The sequence below is a fragment of the Capsaspora owczarzaki genome (assembly GCF_000151315.2).
Source record: "Capsaspora owczarzaki ATCC 30864 unplaced genomic scaffold supercont2.13, whole genome shotgun sequence".
NCBI lineage: Eukaryota > Filasterea > Ministeriida > Capsasporidae > Capsaspora > Capsaspora owczarzaki.
In genome coordinates, this window is record NW_011887304.1 from 171505 (window position 1) to 193038 (window position 21534).

Consider the following 21534-nt stretch of genomic DNA (forward strand, 5'->3'; position numbering starts at 1 on the left):
CCGTGTGCCCAGCTCCAAGCACTTTGACAGCGACCCGTTCAAATTCTCAGGCGAATTACAAGACCTCTTTGGCGACCGACTCTTCGTCAATCAGTACAAGGCGCCAGATACGCTCGTTCGCGTCGGCGCGCGAAACAAGAAATTCACCCTGACTGGCACGTTTCTTGACCCCACGTACCATCACACCAACGAGAACGTGGTGCTGCAGTACTCGCTCAGAGACGGTCTTCTCCACGACAAGCCCGAAAACCACGAGTCGCTCGCCCCAATCCGCTTCGCCTTCATGCCTCCAACCTACCAGTGGGGAGACCTGTCGGAAGAACTACACAGAAATGAGCCGTTCCTGACCGCTGGCGTTCAGTATCTACGTTGGCGCCTGTTTCAGGCAAAAGACTTTGTGAACGATGGACTCCATCATCTCGGTTTCCAGGCCACGGTCGCTGCACCAAACAAAGATGGACCTGCAATTGCTACCGTAACCGAGCGTGGCGCCACCCTTGACATTGGTGCCTGCGCCGGCTCGCTGCAGAAGATTATTGCCATTCTGACGCTTCTCTACCATCTGACCGCTGGCGCAACCATCAACGCTGCGCAAGACGACGCGCGCGGAAAGAAGATTGCGCACGACTCGACTCGCTGCGCGCATCTTCCTCATCGACGAGCTCGAAGCACTGCTCTACGAGAATGTGACGGCCAAGCTGTATGACTTTCTCGTCAGCACGTGCGCCAAGCACAACATTCAGCTCATTGTCGCCACCAACTCGCGCGCCATCATCGATCCGCGCTTGAAGACGGATCAACAGATTATGTTCCTCACTCCGGATGGCAAGGCCGTCGAGCTGACAGGCGAACTGCCCAAGGACGAGCAAGGTCGCGCTTCCCTGTATCCAATCCTCGACGCCCTCAGCCAGGTCAAGAGCAGCAAGCCACTGCTCGTGTTGGAAGGCACGAACGACCAGGCGTTCTACAGCAAGTACACGACCCTCGGCCAGCACTTCCACTTTCTGACCACGTCAGGTGCCGTCAACAAGCAGAATCTTTCCAACATTCTGACGCAGGCCAAGCTCAAGCACGTCTTTCTCAGAGACAGTGACATGTACGCCGCTTCGCCCGATCTCCCAACCGCCCAGGCTCGGATCACACAAGTTGTTGGCGCGCCCGTCATCTACACGCTGCTGCCGTGTATTGAGTCGTACTTGATTCTGCACCGACTGCTCAGGAGCACGGACATAGACACACGGCGTTTCAGAATGATCCAAGCCCTCCAGCAGCGCAAGTGGTACTTTGTCTCGACCTTCAAAGCGTTCTGCAAAGAATCTCAGCAGAAACCGCCGCCCACAGCGCGCACCATTGCGAGCCTGAAGGGTCCATGCAACGGTCTGCTGACAGGCTTGCGACCATGACGAACGATGACCTTAGCACGTTTTCGAAAGGCGATCTCAAACGCATTTGTGACATTTGCAAGCAACCAATCGTCAACGAGAAAGGCAACCGCAAAGACCAAGCATCTGCTGCCGCTGATCCAGCTACTCCAGATGCCTCCGATGCCTTTGGCAGCCTGTTCGCCCCAGGCAACAACGAAGACCAAGCATCGGCTGCCAAGGGCAGCCTGTTCGAAGCGAGCACGAGCACCAACAACACCAGCCCAGCGAGTGCCAGCAGCAATCCAACTACGGAGGCCGCAGATTCGGACCTCTCGAGTGGCTCAGGTTCCGACGCGCCAGCACAAGATCTCGCGAGTGATTTGGCCTCAAGTGAGAACGACGAGACCATGGCCATGGTTGATCGCGTGCTCGCGGACTCGGAAAACGACCCGGACGTGCTCTGGAACTCTCTGCTCGCCCAGCTGACAGCCGAAGCAACCTCCTCGTTTGACCGCAACAATCGGGTCTCTTTTTGGACCACGTATGTCAGCATCGTCCGCGGCCACGACTTGATGCCGAATGCGGCGGCCGTGATGCGCGGTCTCGAGCGCCAACATCTCCATCCCGCAGTCAAAACCCTGCTTGCCGACACCGAGCAAGCTGTTCTCGCGTGCTTGCGTTGAACGTTTTCCCCAATGTCGTGCACATTTCGATGTTTTCTGACAGTGCTACCTCGGATGAGAATATATTTTCCTTGTTTATTTGCGAGTTGTTACTTGAGGCCGAAGCGCGACCATGTGAAGCCCCCCTGCAGCGTTTGTCGTTGTGTGATTGTTGTTCCTTTCCTGGACAGACCAAGTCGGTTTAGAGACGCTGCCGACTCAAATCTTGCGCTGCACAGAAATCCTTCAACACTCTATTCCGGATCAAAGCAAGCAGAATAGGGACACGGTCAATGTGGTCCGCTCAAATCCCAAAACGCTCGCTCGAATTTTTCGCTGAACGCGTTTTATTTGATACGACAGGAAACACGGCATTGTTTGCAGGACAGTTGAGAGCTTTACCTCAGTGTCGATGGTGGCCACTTGTTTCACGAGACTGGAAACCTTGTCACACATTCACTGCCTTTGTACCAGGCCCAGTCTAAGTCATTTCTTCCTTCAGTGATGAGCGACGATTTGCTCGACCTCGACGCACTCGACGTCTCGCTCGTTGCGAGCTCTCCGCTCCTCTGCGGCTTCCGTCCCAGCGATGGCAAGTTTTGACTTTGTTACTCACCGAGACCTTGACTGATCGAGGGCAAACCCAGCGTTTTGGTCCCAAAAGGACGAGTTTCTCGTTGTTGAAACGGTTTTGAAAGACCTGTCAAAGGCCAACAAGAACTCCGACAGCCACAATGTAGAACCCCCAGTCTCAGACACCGGGCTTCAATGCACGAACTGACCTCACATGTCCAACGCTTGATGCTGGTATTGGCGGCGGGATTGCAGATGCGCGGCTTCACTTGCTGGCGATCGACTCGCCCGTCCACGAAACGGTTTCAGACAAGACCACCGACGCGCGTCGTATCCCCGCCTCAACCCCAGGGATGATGTCGCCCGTCATCTCAAGCCTATCTGCACATGGAAACCGTCGCCGAAGATCGAGCTTTGGAATCGCTGAAAGCGTGCTCCCAGGTACAGCCAAACAAGCCATTGATCAATCGTTTCAGACTCGTAAGCTTGGCTCATTGAAGCAAACTCACTCACTAAATGCTTGCGCACCTGAACAATCGGCAGACATCGACTTGCTCGCGACAGAAACAATGCCGGTGGAAGACCATCTTGTAACATCTCCAGAACGACCCAAAACCGTCGTGCTGCAAGAAGACGATGTCCTCATCACGCTGAAGGCCGACCTTGTCGACACATTATGCGTGAGTAGTGTAACGCTGGGTAGTGCCCACAATGAGTGCACGCAGCAAGTTGAAAACGACGACGAGGAAGTATTTTTCGGACCAGCCAAGCCTCACGAGCAGCACGTAGCGTCGCTCATCACACGCCATGATCAGCTACTAGTGCTAGCAGACCAGATTCCCACTGTTAACAACCGTTCTTCAACTGTGCATTCAAGTCGCCCAGTATCGCGCATTCGGGCACCAAAAGCCGCGGCTCCAAAACCATCGTCGCTGCTGCAAGAGCTCCAAGCTGGCAAAGGTCCCGTAGTGGCGCTGATGGAACAGTGTGCGCAGATTGCTTTGTTGAGCGGCATGGCGCCTGTTGGTCTGGAGAGCGGGGAAGCACAGCAACGCGCAAGACCACTTTCAAATGGATTAGCAGCCAATGCCGGCTCGGAGAATGTCAACCCAACCGCCGCCACCTCAAAACAACAGGAGGAACTTGCACCCGTACGCGAGCCCAAGCAGGCGGGAAGCGGTTCCTTGCGACGACAAGAGCAGGCTGGTCTTCTCTTTTAAGAGGCGCGTAAGCAACCTCAGTCGCCATACCGAACATTCGTCCTATCGCATGACTTTGATGACAATTTCACGCAAACATTGCACACTCGTTCAAGACTTCTTCCATCCGAGAAGCAGCTGCTGGACATGAGCGCCCAACACCTCGAAAGCGTTTGCAGTCACTCCAATGTCTTTTGTATTTCGTTGCAGTTGCGTGGTTGTCTCCTCCTTCTCGTTCCATCCATCCTTGTCAACGAACGAGTGCTTTTTACTTATTCTGAAATGCAATTTTCCGTCGCTCGCTCAGAATCCGAGCTCATTCCCCCTCTTTTCTGTTAGTTTGGAGCCTTATTCCCTCATCATGCGCGATTTTGTCTTTGTCGGCCTGAATCGACGCGTTGTCCGCAGCGGTGATGCTCTCGCCGGCGTCGTGACGGTCGTCTGCCAGGGTGAGCGGTACCACGACATTGCAGGCGACTCCGCTGCTGCGGTCAGTCCAGTCACGCCGACCGCTGCCGTGGCGTCCGGCTCGCTATCACCCACGTCGCACCCATCGTTGTCGTCAATTCTACCAAGCGGCGGCAGCTCCTCTGGTCCTGCGCGAGCGAGTTCACCCGTGGCGCAGAGCTTCAGTGACGACCGCGTCGCGCACTACCAGCGCTACCACCGCTCGGCAGCCGCAGCTGCAGACGACGATCCGATTGCTGCTGCTGCACTGGCTGCTGCTGCGGCGGCTGCGGCGGCTGCGGCGGCTGCGACGGGCTCCGAATCGGCGGTCGTCCCGCTTTGGCCGAGCTCTGCCAACGCAACCACCACTGCTGCTGAAGATGCGACCGTCGTTGAGCTGTTTGTCCCATCGAACAATGCTGCACAGGCCGGCACAAGCACGTCGTCCGCAGCTCAGGGTCGAGACTTCAACCCTTCGGATGGAACAAAGGTTTCGTCCACCAACAAGGATTCTGAGACACTCGACAATTTGACCAGATCGACGTCTCGTATGGCACTCAGCCAAGTCGCATCGCAAGCTGTCGCTGCTGCAGTCACGCACTCGCTGGAAATTCAAGTGGTCGGGCGCGAGATTGCCTGCTGGCACGACTACGTCCCTGTCGATGATATTGGTGTACGGTCTGAGATTGTCGGTGGTGTCTGGTTGTGTGGCGATGGTCTGGTTTTGTGCTTGAGAGAAGCACGGCCCGCTCTTGATGAGGTATATATATCTCACCCCTCCTCCCAATCTCTCTCTCTCTCTCTCTCTTTGGTTGACAGGATTCGCGCCGCGTCGTCGCGGAACGCGTTTTCTATCACCAAACGCACTCTCTCTGGTCTAGAACATTGAACGACGAAACAAAGGATCCTCTCTTGCACAGTGGTACAAGCACAGTGTTTCCTTTCGAAGTCCCGTTGGGCATGTGCCTTCCGGGCTCGTTCCGCCACCTCTACCAAAGCCAGATTGGCGATTCGGCGCCAACCTCCCATGCTGTCGACGACGAGGCGGCATCCGACCCTTCCATGAGGCCCCTTCAGCTGGAACCTTCGTTGGCGTTTACGACAATGGAGCTGCGTCCCACTCAGACAGCCAGTGCCACATCCACGCATGGCAAGCCGTCCATGTGGGTTGTGCCCACGGGCGGCATCATCCCCAAGAAAGTTGACCCGGGCTCGACCATCGAGTACACAGTCACGGCTTTATTGTATGTGGCCGATTTGAGCGCGCGAAGGCTGGTGCACAAGCATGCGACCAGTTTTCGAGTGGTGGAGAACATCTCGCCCGAGCTGCTCTACCGCGACCCAACAACCTACTCTGTGAGCAAGACCTTCTTGTTTGGAGGCAAGGCGCCGGCAACCCTGTCCGCGTCGCTCAAACATGTGCACTTTTTGGACGCACCGATTCCCATCCAAATCGAGGTTTCGAACGGCAGCAACCGGCAAATCTCTGGCGTTCTCGTCTCTGTGCATCAATGCATCCACTATCAAGCCGCCGACTCGCAGGCCTATCTCGACCAAGATCTTGTCATGTTCGTGTATGCCGTTCCCAACTCGAGCGTCGACCCCCTAACCCTCCGAAACTTTGATGTCGCCATCCGCGTGCCATCCAACCGACAGTGGATGAGTGGTGCCGATGTATGCGGCAGCGTCGTATCAAGCAGATTGATTCGCGTTACCTACAACATTATGGTCCGGCTTGCTGTTCAAGCCGGCATGGATGTTGAGGTAAGTTGTGTGTGTGTGTGTGTGTGTGTGTGTGTTGGTGCATGTAGCGTTTTGTAGGCACGCGCTGACTCTCAAACCTCCCCACCCGCAGCTCTCCTTCCCGGTTCACCTCGTGCAACGCACTCCAGGAATCGTCGTCCTTCGAGACTGTCTTCACCAACCCATTCCAAAATACTCGTCCCAACCCAAACCGCTGGCCCAGCCGCTACCCAAATCTGCAGCAGCTCCTGGCCCAGACACTTTGCAGCAGCCTCCACCTCCAGTACGAAGCAACAGCATTTCTCGCAGTCCTGCACCAGCACAACCCTCCAGCGCCACCGCCTCGGCCACCACCATCTCTTCATCCACCGACAAGCTGACATCTGTATTAGCCGCCGCCGATACCGTGCACTGGAACTAGCGGTCAAGGTGTGTGGGCAATTTTGTAACACGATGGATTGAACTTGTTGTCATTTGAAGAGAGTAATAATTGCCAAAAAAGTACAAAAAATGAAAAACATAGACAATAGTCAAAGGTGAATTGAAGGGGCGAGGGAGGGAAAGGAAGGAGACCAACAATGCAAGAACGGAAAATAAACAAAACAACATCCGGTCTAGTTGCCAGCAGCTTGCATTTTCAATGCAACGTCCTTGACGAACGAGCGGTACTCGACATCGCCAGTGAGCAGGCTGCTGACAACATCGGTAAAGCCAAGCTCTTTGGCGAGCGAGAAGCGCAGACCAACGTCGTCAATCATTGAAAGCAGACGTTTCATGTTGGGGGTTTGCGCAGTGCGGAGTGGATTGTTGCGGAACTTGGCTCCCACATCAGTGTAAATCGTGCGAGAGACGGGCATGCTGCGGAGCATGGCTTCAAAGAATTTAAAGTTGCCATTCACAACGCACTGCTGATACAAGGGGTTGACCCACTCAGAGTGGCGTGCGCCGAGTTTGTACGCCTCTGCAATGACAAGGGCGTCTGCAAAAGCCGTCATGAGCGCCATTGCGCGAGAGGCATCGGTGGCTGGATCCGGAAGATTAATCACGCGAACCAGCGGCACTTGAATCTGCAGAGCCACGAGTCTGCCGAGTGCCAAGCAGTCGTTGGCGCGCTGGGCGCAATCTTCCTTGATGAATGACTCTGCGGCATCGTACAGCATCTGCAAAACCACCAGTAGAACGTCGGGCTTGATGGGAGTATGCACGTTGAGGGGCACTGGTGCACTTGGCGCGCTGGGCGTGGCCATGGCTGAAGCGACAGCGACCGCAATCGAGCCAGAAACTGCACTACTGTTGCCGGCAGCACCGCTTGCTGTGGAGGTACTGGAGCCACCACTGCCCAGGCCGCCGGCAACGCTGGCGCCGCGAGCAAGATTCCCTGCAGAGCCCGTCAGGCTGACCGAAACGCCCGTGGCGCTCGACAAGCCAGTCACGCCAAGATTGGCTTTGCGCTCTGCGCCTACAATGTAAACCGCGGCATTGACATTGTCGACCGGGTGCAGAGCCAAAAGCTTCTGGATGGCGCTTTCCAGCAGGGTTTCGCCAATCTCGCGGAACATGTTGAAATGCAAAAAGACCATGGTGAGCCGCTCCGTGTCGTTGGGATGGTGTCGCTTCAAGTAATCGTGGAGAGCGAGCTTGAGTTCCATCTGGCCATCCTTGTCAATGACCTTGCGCAAAACAAGCTCGAACTGGTCGTATGCGAGCAAAATGTCAAACATGTACTGCATCTCTCGGAACTTTTTGATGCCGAGAAGCAATCGCACAAGCAAGCGGAATTCGCCAGTGCGAGCATAGTGGTCTGCGCGGCGCCCGACCGCCTTCAGAACGTTGGCAATGCCGTCCATGCTGCAGACAACCACAAAGCAGTGGTGGGCACGAATGAGCAGTTCCACTTCGTGTGTTGATTGCAACTCTTCCGTCAAGCGAATGCCAGAGAAGGTTGGGTCGCTTGCAGCAGCAGCGGTGGCGGCTGCGGCATTGTTTGCGCCACCCGCGCTCGCGCCAACCAAGATGGAGGCGTTGACCAGATCGAGAAGGCGCTTGCCAAGCTCGGCTGGATTGTCGCACAGGTTGGCAAAGAGCGTAAAGTCGTCAGCAGGCCAGAGCAGATCGTAGTTGACGGGTCCGCCGCCGCCAGGTGCAGCCGCGCCGACAGCGCCCAATGTTTGCGACGCAACATTCGGTTGTCCAGATGGAGAAGCTGCCGAGCCTCCAGGAGCTCCAGCGCCACCGGACAGGGATCGCAAAAAGGATTCGGCGAGGAACGAGGCCACGCGGACACGATCGAGATCGTTTTGCACAATGAACGATCGAGCGAGCGGGAACATGCCCTTGCCGCACAACAGCAAGTACTGCAGCACCTCGAATGGATCCTTTGACGTGATTGCCTGGTAGCTCAGATTGAGAGCCTGTGAGACCTCGTACAAGACACTGATGCGTTGCAAGCACCGGTGCGCCTTGTCGGCAGCCAGCGCCATCAGTTGCAGCATTGCGAGACGGTCGGTAGGCAAGGCGGCTTTGCTCATGGAGGTCTGTGACACGGCGGCTGTCGATGCGGTCGTGGCCGTGGTGAGGACGCTGGTACCAAGAAGCGAAGACGTGGTGGACAATTGCAGTTGAGCCTGCTGGAGCTTGAGCTGATCGTTCTGGGCCTGCAGGTGCTGCTTGTCCTCGAGGCGAGAGCGCACCTCCTTTCGCACATCTTGCGGAGCAAGAGTCTTCTGAGCCACGGCCAACGCTGCCTCGACGAGCCACAGGTCAATGCATGTGTGGTTGAACTGCGAGCAGAGGGAGCGCGCCTGCGAAATCTCGCCGGAATCCAGCAGCCTTGCCACGATAATGTTGAAGGCGTTGTTTTCGTGGGCATTTCTCAGCAACTGGGCATGGTTGACGCCGCCACCAGAGCCCATCAGCGCGGCCGCTTGGTCATAGGAACCGGAAGACAAGGTGGACGTGGTGCGCGAGCGACCCTCGGGTCCCTTTGCGCTTGTGTTTGTGTTTGCACTGGCACTGCTCACGTTGCTGTTGCTGTTGTTGCGACGTGCCGCCAGGGGAGACCCTGCAATAGGCGAGCCGAGCGTGACCGGAGTGTCGCCAAGCGGCGACGACGACGCGACCGAAATCGGCGCCGAACCAGACGACACGGGAACCGGGAAGGAGACGTCGTCATCGTCATCGACAGACGAGATGGAATGGGTATCCGAGTCCCCTGTGCTCATGCTCAAGAGTTTGCTGCGTGCACCTCCAGCATGAATCGGAACACCCGTCTCGGCCTCAATGCCGATGGTGATTAGCCAAATGCGGTTTTCCAGCTGCTGCAAAAACTCGAGAGGGCGGCACGCATCGGTACCGGGAATGGCAGAGCCACTAAACCAGAGCAGCGCCAAGCGGAGCAGGGCACAGCGCTCGCGCGGTGTTTGCGGGCAATCACTGGGTCCAGTCCGCTCCGCGTCGGCTTGGGAAAGCAAAAAGTCGCCAGCAAGCGATGCATCACAGGCGTTGTCGAGCAGAGCCTTGTGGCACTGATGCCAAAAGGCAATGCGAGCACGGTCTTTGGCCCAGAGCACAGAGTCGCGGAAGGATGCCAGGCGGGATTGCATTTCTCGCAGCACAATCGCATGCTCGACAATGCCGTGAGCCGCAGCATACTGGCGCGCGTCATCAAACAGCGACTTGTCAATCAACGCCTGCAATGCGAGGCGTGGACTCGTTTCAAGCAGCACGGGCAGACCCGTCTTTTCGAGAATGGCGCACGTTCGGTAGAGCAAGCAGTACTCGGGACTGTAATCCGTCTCAAACAACAGTTGGAGCAAATGGGCTCGCTCGTAGGATGTAACGCACTGGCGCAGCATGAGCGACAAGAGAGAATCGCACAAATCGGCCGCCCACAAGGGATTGCCAATTTTGCCGGCAACCGACGATGACGAGGACGTGGAAGACGAAGAGGTCACTCCCGTGGAATTCAAGGAAATGGCACCCATACTGGCGCGTTGGTCGGGGCGGCGCGGGCTAGATACGCCTTGAATGTTGGACATGGTCGCTCTGTTGGCGGGGTTTTTGACGGGCGAAGCAAACGTCGCCGGAGACGAAGGGGCCGCCTGGGAGCTGTTGCTGCTCGAGTTTGTGAGCCGGCCCGTCATGCGCATAAAGGTTTCAAAGAAGAGCTTGCAGCTGAAAAAGTCGTGCTGCTGAAACTTTTCCTCGAGATGGATGAACTGCACTATGACATTGTATCGGTCGAAAATCATGAACGCCTGCATGATGGGGCGCAAGACGCGCTGTTCGCACAGAGCGTAGATGATGCGTCCGAGATCAACGAGCGACCACGGGTGCCACCACCACTGGTCAATCAGCGTGTCCGTCGATGGCCACGGGAAGCCGGACGAAATTTGCGCGAGCGCCGAAGACGTCAGTGGAGGGAAGTTGTTTGCAAGGAATGACGACGCACCTTGCTGGGCCCCTCCGGCATACTGGAAGGAATCACTCGTGGACGTCGGAGAAAGCTGGGGGTTGGGCGTGGACATGCCGCTGGCGCTGGGCGAGGTTGGGCGACTTCCGGACGAACTGCCCACTCCGCTGTGGTGGCCTTGCTGCCACTGCTGCCACTGCTGCTGCACGGAACCGAGCCAGGCGTCAAGGTGGATGGACGCGTCTTGCTTGGCCTCGTCAAACCACTCCTCGACGAACGGCAGATACTCAAAACAGGTCGCATACAGCCACACGCACACACACTCGAGGAGCTCGCAGTCGGGGAAGCAAGCAGCAAGCACAGCAAGAAGGGGACGACGCATGCTGATGGCATGGCGCAGCATTGCCTTGGCTGGCGTGACAGACTGCTGACAGGCAAAAATAATGTCAAAGAGGTCGTCTTCCGAGTGGGAGGGCTTGCGATCGACCGGCGACGTGAGCAGGAAGGCTGCGGCAGACACTGGAGCCGTCAAGGCGGCAGCTTGCGAAAGAATGTAAGGTGCAACCACGTGCAGCGATGTTGTCAACGCCGTTCCAGGCAAGACAGAAGCACGTTCGGCGCCAGAAGCCGAAGCCGTGTTGGCCAGCGCCTCTCCAAGAGCCATGGCAGCAGCGGCCGACGATGAGGAGGAAGAGGAGGACGACGACGGCACAAGTGTCCCATCGTCCTTGTCGCCTTTCGCTCCCTTGTTGACGCCCAGTTGCTTGTAGAACGTGGCACGAAAGTCAGTCCGCTTGGGCTTTTTGCCGCCTGCCTTTTCGGGAGAAGCAACTGGAGCCGATGAGGAGGACGAGGAGGAGGAGGAGGAGGAGGGCGTCGGTCCAGAGCCGCTTGCTCCTGGAGCAGACGACGGCTGCGGCGAGGAAGGACGCGAAACGTTGGTGGAGGGCGCGCCACTGCTACTCGCGACGGAAGGAGTGGCGGTCGCCGATTGGAACACGGACGACCGACGATCAGATTCCTTCTTGTGCGCGTGTCGGAAAAAGACACGCAAGTGCTCCTGAATGTCTGCATTGGCAAACTGGCCGTCGATGACTGCCAGGATTGCGTCGAGGGCATACTGGTGACGGTGGGCATGGCACACAAACATGAGCCAGTCGTTGCTCTTGCCGCACTCGACCAAGAATTGCACGCTGGGAGGCAGGTCGTGCTGCTGGCAAAATTCGAGAACCAGCACCCAATCGTCACTCGCTTGGATGGAAGAGCGGGTTCGGCCAGTCGCCTGAACGAGGTAGAAGGTGGCATCTTCGAGCATTTTGAGCAAATCGTGCCAAATGAGCTGCTTTTGCGACTCGGGCAGCGAGGACATGTTGCCCATGCGGCGAACGAGGTCGTCAAGGGCAGAAGGCCGAGAAGACGACGACGACGACGAGGACGACGAGGACGACGACGACTGAGCAACTCCACTATGAGCCTTCCGCTGCGACTTGGCTGCATGGATGCGCGCCAGCGCAGCAGCGTCGACCGAGAGCGTTCCGGTTGGGAATCCAAGAACCTCCAGGAAGCACAGGCACGCAGCAGGTACGGTCGCCTGATGGGCATTGCGCGTGGCGATCTGAAAGACGTTGCGTGTGGCGAGCTGCTGTCGCTCCTCCTCGCGCGCCGCATCTCCCGAAATGGGTGGGAAGGCCACGTTGAACGAGTAGATGGCCTCGAGGGGCCGACCCTTCATCAGCAGATACGTGTAGTCCAGGGAACAAGCATAACCAGAGCCAGTCAGCCGTGCGTCCGAAAAGTGCGGCAACTGGGGGCTGGGACTGGCGCGCCAGGTCAGCACATTGTCGAGCATGATGGACGCGTTGCGGCGAACCAGATCGTACACGGTCAGTTGACCCGCAAATGACGCCACGGTGATGTTGCTGGCATCCGAAGGGAAGAAGGCCTCAAGCAACTCTGGGGTAGAGACCAGAGCTGCACGCAGCACCGGCTCGTTGACAGAGAGAGGAACACGGTACGACGCTCGCGATGTTGGATCGTCAATGCTGGCAGTGGCTGCCGCGCCATTCGGAATGGACGACAAAGGCAGGCCCGAATAGGCCAGGGTGGCCAGTGCCATCAACGGGCGATTGGCAGCAAACATGGCAGCAGGCGTCCCAAATAGTTCATCCTGAGCCGAGAACTCCGCCGCTGCCGGCTTCTTGGAGGCCGACGCCCTTGACGGAGACGACGACGTAGTGGGCACGAGCATGCGCGCATTCAGCAAGGCAGCATGAAGAACAAGCGCTTGTACCTTCCGGCTGCCAAAGGTCTGATGGGCTTGGCGAAGCAGCAGGAGCAAACGCACCCAGGGCTTGACGGCCTCCGTCACATCTGGCAGTGCTCGAAGGACGGAATCGCCGTAGTGGTCTCCGACGTGCACAATGAGCCCAAACAGATCGTTGGCAACGCCAGACTGGATAATGTTGACAAGTGCCAGACTGAGCACGTGCGCGGTGGATGGTTCCCGTGGAATGGTGGCACCAACCACGTGGAGCAGCGCATCAGCAGCCACAAGGTCGCTGTGCGGATTGAATATCCGACCGAGCGAGGCAAGGCGTCGCACCAGCACACCCTGGCGCGAAATGTCAACCCCTCGCCAAAGGTTGAGTTTGGCGCTGTGGTGGGCAATTAAAGTGCGCATGTACGACGACACAAGGGGATGCGCGGCTTGATCGTGCAGCAAATGAAGGAGGTGGTCGCGATGGGCAGCATTGCCGTGCGCTCCAAGACGGACGAGCATGGCCACCACCTGCTCGTGCATGTTGTGCGCAACAATGTAATTCCACACCGTCTTTTCGCGCGTCTGGGCTGAGATGGCCTCCAGAATGTGTTTTCCAGCGTCAGCCGAGAGCGATGCCGCGAGCGGCAAGAGGGCGCGGCCCGTGCTGTGGTTGAGGAATTCGCCGTCAAGCAACACTCGGACACGGGTTGGTTCGTCCCAATGCTGCAACCACTCGAGAATAAACTCGAAATTGGGGTGCTTGGGCTGAGGAAGGAGCAGCGAAGAAGAGTTGGACACAGAAGAAGGCCCCGCCGCCGCCCCAACAGCCACGCCTGATTGATCCAGCAAAGCAAGCCATGCAGGCGGCATGCGATCGGTCACGGCATCAGACATGCTGCCAGTTTCCAGACTAGCGGAAACAGTGGTGGTGGTGGTGGTTGTGGTCGAAACGACCGAGCCTACAACAGCACCGCCATCGCGAGTATTTGTCGTGAGCCAGTTGTCTGCTTGGACGTACGCGGACACGGTTGTGATGGTCCGATCAAAGTTGAGCCGGCCATTGTGAGCAGGCTGTCTTGTTACAGGGTACAGCTGCACGAGGAATTGCAAAAAGCCAGCAGCCTGGTTGTCGGAATGCGGCAGGCGGCGCTGCTTTGACAGGTACGCCAAGAGATGCTCGCGCAGGAGCGGGAAGGGCGCGTACAAGGCAATTTCGCGCAAATGCTCGGTGGAAACGTCTCCGAGATTGGTCAAAATGGCAATGGCGTTGTCCAGATGCCGCAAGCTGAGCTCGCGGAAGACAAGAGCCAATCCGATCGCGCGGATGCTTGCCATGGAGCCGTCGCACTTGAGTTCGGTCGGGTTGAGTGGGGAGCCAAGACCGCGGTTGGGGGCAAACGTTGCTGCAGCAGACTCGTCTGCTTCCGAACGAGCCATTTCTGCGGGATCGACAAAGGCCGAGCCAGCGCCGCCCGCAATCACCAAATTCTTGTCCGACAGCATTTGTTGCTGCTCGTGCATCTGTTGAAGTAGCCGCTGCTGAAGCTGTTGCTGCTGGGCAGCAACGACTGCGCGACGAGCTCGGACAGCAAAAAAGGCCTGTGCCGTTGCAGGGGAGCCGCGCAGCAAAGCGTCGGCCACAATGTCAACATCGGACATTGTGCGCCAAGCAGGGTTACCGAGCCAGCGGCTGTCGGATGTTGAGAGCGAGGCGTCATTGTAGCTTCCTTCCTCGGATTCCTCCAAAGCAAGCAGCTCCTCGGCAGAGTCTCGCCCCGCAGCAGCAGCAGCTGCTGCTGCTGCAGATCGAGGGTCATTCGAGCCCGCGGACGGAGAGGTCAGCACAGCGTCGTCGGCCAAGCTGCCAGGAGCGTCTGAGCGGCGAGAAGGAGGCGTTTGCGACCCAGACGAGGGTGTAATGCCAATTGGTCGCGACACTTGCGAAGCAGAGAGGCCGGAAGCGACGGGAGTTCGCGTACCCGCAGAAACCTGCAAAAAGCCGCGAATATCCACGAGACAAGATGTCAAGAGCGACATGAGCCGCGCAGTGTCTTGTGAGGCGGTGGAGTCAAGGGTGCCGGCGCCAAGTCGCTGGGCACAGGCGCGAATAACCTCGGTGACAAACGTGATGCCAACATGGAGCAGCTGCTCTGCAAACTCAGAATAGTGCACCAGCGAGGAATTCTCTTCCATGGCCCGGATGAGGACTTTGCAGGCCTCTTCGTGCTGATCCGCGTCCAGAGACCGCAGCGCATCCCACACGACGTCGAGCTGGCGGTAGGACAAGCCGACACTGAGCGCGTGCATGCGCAGAGTGCGACGATCCCAGCCATTCAATTGGCACAGGGTCTCGGCGACCTGTGCCGACTCGAACATGATGACACGACTCAGAAGCGACTGCTGCGTGCCGTTCGGCAAAATCGCGAGCAATGAGCACTGAGAAGCAGCATGCGGGGCCTGTTGCGACATGGAAGGAGGAGTGAACTTGAGCGGGGAGGCAGGGACAGCGGTCGCCACAGCTGGCTTGCTCACAGCAGAATGCCGGGTGACAGCAATGCAATAAAGGCAAGGATCCAGCGCATCTCCAAGGAGAACAGGAATGTGCGGAGATGCAAAGTCGCAGCGCTGGCATGTGCCGGACGATCGGTCGTAGAAGGCGGCCCCGCCAAATGTTGGGCTGGAGGCTGTCGACTCAAATACGACCACAACGTGGGTGGCAGTCACAAGGGCAAGAGCCATTGAATCGCCGGAGCGAAGGGGAATGCCCGTGGACATGAAGGTTAGCTGCGCGGTGAGCAAGGACGACTCTCGCGCCACACCGGTGGCAAGCTGGAGCGAAGTGGCCAGCTGAGACGGAGCAAACCCATCCGACGGGCTCGAGGAGATGGCAGCAACAGCGGTCGTGAGCTCATAGGACGAAGGTCCGGACAGAGACGAGGATGTGGGGGTGGAAGTGCCCGACGTGTTGTTGAAGGAGAAGGAACGCTGGATGGAAGACGAGGCTCCAGGAATCGCAATGGTGGCGACACTACTTTGACGGGATCCTGACAGCGAGCGTTGTCCAGCAGCGCTGCGGGAAGAGAAAGGAATCGGGTTTGTGGTGCCAGAAGATGCGCTCGATGAAAGGAAGGATGCTGCCGAGCGTCGTGCCTGAAATCCGCTCGAGGTGCGGGGAAATTGCGCAGTTGTAGCAGAGGCAAACGGCGCAGATGCACTCGACCAGACGACAGAGTCAATATTCGCGGTTTGCGAGCCCGATGTGAGCTTGTCCAGCCAGTTTTCAAGCGGCATGCTGCCGGATTGCTTTGAAGTGGCTGTAGCCGACGACGAGCTGGCCGCATTGCTGCTGCCAGGTTGGTTTTTTGGCGCAGGGAGGTCGACATGATGATGGCCTAGCGAATGCGAAAAGCCCGACAGCTCCAGATGCCACGACGCGGCAAGTTTGCTCTGCACGCGCCCGAGCTGTTGCTGAGCTGTGAGCTGAGAAGGATGCGGCTGTCCTGGGTGTGCTGCCTGTGGTCCTCGACTGCCTGCAGGTGGCCGCAGTTGCGAGTCGGGAGATTGGTTGGCGGAAGTAAGGAGGTGGTGCGGAAAGGCGACAAAGTACTGGTTGAGGTCGATTGGCAAAATACGGGTTTCGTTGCCCAAAACCACGGCACTGCTGTCTGGCATGACGTCGAGCACCGAAAACCGGAATGAAGCGGGGAGAAAGTCGTCTCCTCGGCGACCGAATTGCAAGCGCGGGTCGACAATGGCTACTCGACGCAATCGCTCAAGGTCGTAGACGACTGGATGTGGGGGAAAGAGGAAGAAGATCGTGAAAGAAAACAAATGAATGCCATGCCTAACAAACAAAAAAACTTGAATAGAAAAAAAAAACTCCAAAGACAAACAGACTTACCAAGAAGACCAGTGCTGTGCAATGCAAACAGCATGCCTCGAACAATACGGGTTTTCACAACCGTGCTCGCGGGGACTGACGCTGCAGACGTCTCAGTCACGGTTGGCAGGGAATGCTGCGGGGTGAGAACGCTGGAGAGAGGCACGCACTGCACGACGGCGACCATGTTCCACTGGTCCACAAGCTCAAGAATGAGCAGGTGCGAGTCATTCACAGAAACGACAATCCGGTCGACCAGAACACCGAGCAAGCTCAGCTGGTGGGACTTTGCCGATGACGGCTCAGTGGTTGGGCGCGCGATCTGGGTGCTGGTGGTGGAAGGAGATGCGGCGGGTGAAGCGGGGGCGGCGATTCCCGGGAAGAGTTTCAAAAGCGCTTCCACGCGGATGTCTGCGCGCGCCACGGCATACGAGAAGGCGCCCTCGGGTCGACGAGACGGGAAGGGTGGTAGCTGCGGCTGTGACGGCTGCTGCGACTGCGATTGTTGATGTTGCTGATGCTGCTGCCGCTGTTGTTGTTGTTGTTGCTGTTGCTGCTGTGCATTGGTGCTTGTCGCAGTCGTATTCCCGATCACTGGAACGCGATTGATCAAGGCGCACTCTGCTGTTGCGCGAATGGGGGTGTTCCCAACCCGATGTGCCATCAATTCCGGATCAATGCGGTGCAGTGACAGCGTGCTGTAGCAGTCCACTGTCACGAGCAGTGTTTGCACGCGCCTGCGCACCAACAGCGTCATTGGTGCGCTTGACGACGACGACGACGAGGATGATGGTCCAGCAATACCTTCTGCAGTCCTTGGCAGCGGGTCGCCGGTGGGCATCCATTCGACTCTGCCAAACATCAACCAATAATGGTTAGTAACAAAACGAACAAAATGATTCACTTGTTTTCGTGAAAAGTGAATCAAAAAACAAAAGATCGAATAGAAAGTTCTCAGAAAAAAAAAAAAAAACAGGAAAAAAATCCAAACGCAATGGAAAATCCATAGTGAAAAAAAAAAAAAAAAAAAAAAAAAAAAACCTCGTACTGTTGAACACCGAACGATTCCAACTCGGCGAGCTCGAGTGCGGCTGCGTCGCTTGTGGCGGACGCGTGTGACAGAGTAGAGGCAGATGCAGATGATGCAGCGGACGAGCCCGAGCCCGAGCCTGAGCCTGAGTCTGTCCCTGAGCCTGAGCCTGGGGCGGCTGCAGCAGGAGGCATCACGGGAGAGATCGACAGGGCGCCATCGAGCGTCAGGACGGCCACCAGCGCGTGATCGGGCGACAGGCGAGCCTCAGCAATGCGGCCAGCAGTGGTTGTGCTGCGGTGCCCTGGTGCAGCGGGAGCGGTGGCAGGAGCAAGAGCGGACGCGGGGCCAGCTGACCCTTGAAGCTGCTCCTGCGACTGCTGCTGGAGAGCGGCTGCGATGGCGCTCTTGACCGTCACGCTGCTCACCACGACAGGAAGTGGCTGAGACTGTGTCTGCTGCTGTGTGGCTGCGGATGCGAGGCTGTGCAGTGCGTGGTGGCCTTGCGCAGACGGCACTCCTGGCGATGGCGGCAACTCGCCGTTCGTCGCAGCGACCATTCAACCAACAAGTAGAATTTCTTAAAAAAAAAAATGAATGAGAGAATGAGAGCAAAAGTAGGAGGAGGAAGAAGGAGGATGATGATGATGATGATTTGTTGGATGTCGATTTGATTCGCGCCAAAAAACAGCGGTTTGCTCCCAAGCTGTAAGGATTGGATTCGTCAGATGTGCAATGTGTGCATGTGAGGAGGGTGTGTGTAAGTGTGATGGTAGGTGGGTTGGGACATGGTTGCTGGCGTCCAGAATTGAGATTGACGTGCAAATCTGTGTTTCTGTTGCTCAATTCAGCCAATTTCTTGAGCTGCGTGTGCACTTCTGATGGTGGTGTGCTGGTGAGAAGTACATATCAATGGTTTATTGCTTGCCATGTTACATGGTTGCTACAGGGCCTCGACAATAATCAACTTACCTCAAATCGACAAGAGAGGTGATTTCAGCGCCGAATAAAATTTCGTCATGTCCCCTCATCACAAAATCCGCGCAAGCATGCATCCTGGCAAATGCTATGTCGCTTGAAAGCTATCGCACAGTGTAGAAGAGTGCGAGCAGGATGCATTGGCAGGGCTCAGCACAAACTTCTCAAGGAGCCCAAACCACCGATTTTGGCCGAAACGCAAGAGCCGCACCAAGAAAAAAAAAAAAAAACACTCCTCGATGGCAGCCTCGCCCAATGTTTTCGGTTATGAGAATCGAACTCATGAAATTTCAATGACAGTGAAAGGCTTTAACCACTTAGCTAAATCGAAGTAGGCGAGAGCTAGAGCGTGGAGCGAAATTGCGTCCGGGGCAACTCGGTCTTGAGCCGTTGCGCCGAATTAGCATTGTGCTCGACAAGCTGCAGCGTCGGTTTCAAGGCGCAGAGTAAATGTCAAAGCAGTGCAAGCTGTGCAGAGGGGGAAAAAAAGGGGGCGGGGAAAGAAGAGGTGGGTGTGCGGACGAATGAGCAGCACGACTCGGACAGCAATAGTTGCAGTGCAGTGGTGTCGTCGAACGGCAAGGGGAGATGCTTGACATCAATCAAAAAGGCGTCAATGCGAGGCTTGGAGAGATTTCTTGGGCGAGCGCGCAAGCGAGCATCGGCATCCGTTCACAGGAGAGCCAGTTGACCACAACTGAGTAACAGCACGAGCGCATGTTGCAGTCTCAGTCACCGTCGCCATTACAGGAGCTTGGAGCTTTGCGAACTGCTGCTGAGTGACGAACTTGACGCGACGGCTGTGCGCGCGACTGGAAATAGTGGGGCTGAATTTGCCATGGGGTCCAGCTCATAGAGATTGTTGAGAAACCATCGAAGTTCGCGCGCGTAGGGAAAATGCCAGAACAAGTCGGTCGGTCGAAAAGAACACAAGAGATTCGGAAAAGTCGAGAAATCGTGAAAAAGGTGAGAAAAAAAAAAGCAAAAGCGAAAGAAAGGAACGTTGTTGTCCCGAAACTAAAGACCCAGTACTTCAGGAGTCCGCCCAGGTGAGTAATGCTCGGTTATAGTCTGGAGCCGCGAAAAAGCCTTCCTCCCATAAAGAGTGAGGTTGGAGAGTGTGCAGCGCCGCTCGCGCTGCAACAGCCGTGTCACTTTCGCAACACGACCACCGCAACGCGCAATTACTGTTACCGAGCACACCATCAAAAGACGGGCATGCGCACGGGTCCGGACGAGAAACGCGCAGCGTAGGCGGCAGGTGGCGGGGTGTTGGCAGTGCGGCGCGGTTGATGTGGATTCTCAATTTGCCGCCAGCGAAATTATGGGGCGCTGAAGCAGGCGGTGAGCAGGACGGTAATGCGCCAGTTGGCAGTGGATCTGCTTGCCATGCTGTTAGAGATAGCATCTTGAGGGTTGGCACAATGGTAGAGCAAGGCAGGAGAGCAGCAGACGTGATTGAAGAGGCGAGGTGTTGTTGCCAGGCGCGAATCCTACCGACTGGGGCTCGAAGTCCGCACAGGGGATCTCTTCTTTGACGCGTGTGGATGCGTACGTGTACGTTGTCCTTAGTTGAGGTGCAAAGGGACCGGGATTCTTGCTGTGGGTGAAGTGTGCCACAGTGGATGTGCTGCAGCAGCAGTTGGTTGGGAAGGCAGCGTTGAGTTGCTGTGCCGAGGCTGCCCTGGCGCTCGCTCTGCAGCCCCATCGGCACTGTTGCAAGTAGTTCAAGGAGCTCTGTGATGGAGCATGAGGGCAGGCTTGTCTGGAAGACTCGGTTGCCAGCGCCGTCTTGTAGTGTTTCGCTCGCTTTTGTGAAAAACTCGAGCATCTCGCACTGCCTATCAAAGCACAAGCACAAGCGACTGTGTTCTGTGTTAGTGAGTGTATTTTGTTTGCCATTTACCAGAGTTGGAGCTTGTGCGTTCGAGATTGCGTTGTTGTCGCAGCAGCAAAATCACGAAACCAGCTGAATTGTGCGTGATTGAAAAAGAACAACAGTGGGGAGAAATCAATGCGCACACGCAGAAAAAAAAGTTCCCCCATTGTTTATCAATCATGAGTGCTAATGGAAGAATTCCGATTGCGGACGCGTTGCCACGTAGCGAAACCGCGAAACGAAACAAACAGAACAGCAAAAGGCCAGAACTCTTGCTGTTGCTGCTGCTGCTGCTGCCGCTGCTGCATGATTGGCGATGGCGTTCGCCCCCGCAGAGCCACAGATGCTGTGTGTGTGTACCATGGCACTGTGCCCGTCGAGTGCAGCCGCGCAGGACTGCGAGTGTGGTGTTTTGGTGCGGTTTTGCACGCTGCGCTGTTTCGCTTGTTTGTTTGTTTGTTGTTGCGTTGTTTTTTTGTTGTACTTGCTTGGTTAAGAAGGTGGAGGTAATTCCAGATGGGGAAGGTCTAACAAAATCCAACGAGGTGGTGTTTTGGGGGGCCAGGAGCATAATGTGGGAAGTGATGTTGGTGATAAAGGTCGAGTTGGATCGAGGATGAAGAGTGTATCGCCTTTGTTTGGTTCAAAATGAAACAATCGACATACGCCCGCAAATTAAACAAAATAACAATAAAAAATAATAAAAAATAAAAATAAAAATATTAAAAATATTAAAAAAATAAACCACAAAAAAACAATCCAAATCGAGGTTGCAATTTGGCGTTCTACTCCAGCGATCGCACTGCTTCGTATCAATGGCTGAGGAGGCAAACTCGTCAGGCACCATCGGCCAGAGTGTTGGCATCGTGGCGATGAAGGCGATCGCCTGCAACTTGAACAATCCAGAAAGCCGTCTGCTGTTTTTTTTTTTTTTGTTTTTTGAAGCGTTTTTTTCGCTTGCCTTTTCGACAATGACAAGCCCCTGAGGACCACGTTCAGGCCCCATGCTGTAGCGCACACGTCGTGCATGATGGTACTGAACTCACTGTACTGCTACGACGAGCTCTCTAGCAGCATGAACGCTTGCAAAGTGCCACTTTGCTTTTGA

General features: G+C 56.4%; 4 protein-coding genes and 1 non-coding gene across 5 annotated transcripts; 2 read left to right on the top strand and 3 right to left on the bottom strand.

Moving 5' to 3' along the window:
• Nucleotides 1-2530: 2530 nt before the first annotated feature.
• Nucleotides 2531-3819, top strand: CAOG_06985 (hypothetical protein; the record flags this gene model as incomplete). The annotated part of the gene is made up of 3 exons (XM_004343659.1): nucleotides 2531-2606; nucleotides 2855-3040; nucleotides 3143-3819. 3 exons carry the CDS (start codon nucleotides 2531-2533, stop codon nucleotides 3817-3819), a joined length of 939 nt encoding a protein of 312 aa, XP_004343709.1.
• Nucleotides 3820-4159: 340 nt separating this feature from the next.
• Nucleotides 4160-6409, top strand: CAOG_06986 (hypothetical protein; the record flags this gene model as incomplete). Its single annotated transcript, XM_004343660.2, has 3 exons — nucleotides 4160-4918; nucleotides 5065-6009; nucleotides 6101-6409. The coding sequence occupies 3 exons, from the start codon at nucleotides 4160-4162 to the stop codon at nucleotides 6407-6409; spliced, it is 2013 nt and encodes a 670-aa protein (XP_004343710.1).
• Nucleotides 6410-6455: 46 nt separating this feature from the next.
• Nucleotides 6456-18156, bottom strand: CAOG_06987 (hypothetical protein). Its single transcript, XM_004343661.2, has 3 exons — nucleotides 17588-18156; nucleotides 16561-17390; nucleotides 6456-16447 (listed from the first exon to the last, which is right to left on the bottom strand). Exons 1-3 carry the CDS (start codon nucleotides 18127-18129, stop codon nucleotides 6603-6605), a joined length of 11217 nt encoding a protein of 3738 aa, XP_004343711.2. The 5' UTR covers nucleotides 18130-18156; the 3' UTR covers nucleotides 6456-6602.
• A 650-nt stretch (nucleotides 18157-18806) lies between these two features.
• Nucleotides 18807-18878, bottom strand: CAOG_09771. The gene has a single exon. It is a non-coding gene; the product is annotated as a tRNA-Asp (tRNA).
• An 11-nt stretch (nucleotides 18879-18889) lies between these two features.
• On the bottom strand, nucleotides 18890-20734 carry CAOG_06988 (hypothetical protein; the record flags this gene model as incomplete). Its single annotated transcript, XM_004343662.1, has 5 exons — nucleotides 18890-18967; nucleotides 19070-19184; nucleotides 19296-19374; nucleotides 19742-20388; nucleotides 20676-20734. The coding sequence occupies 5 exons, from the start codon at nucleotides 20732-20734 to the stop codon at nucleotides 18890-18892; spliced, it is 978 nt and encodes a 325-aa protein (XP_004343712.1).
• Nucleotides 20735-21534: the final 800 nt, after the last annotated feature.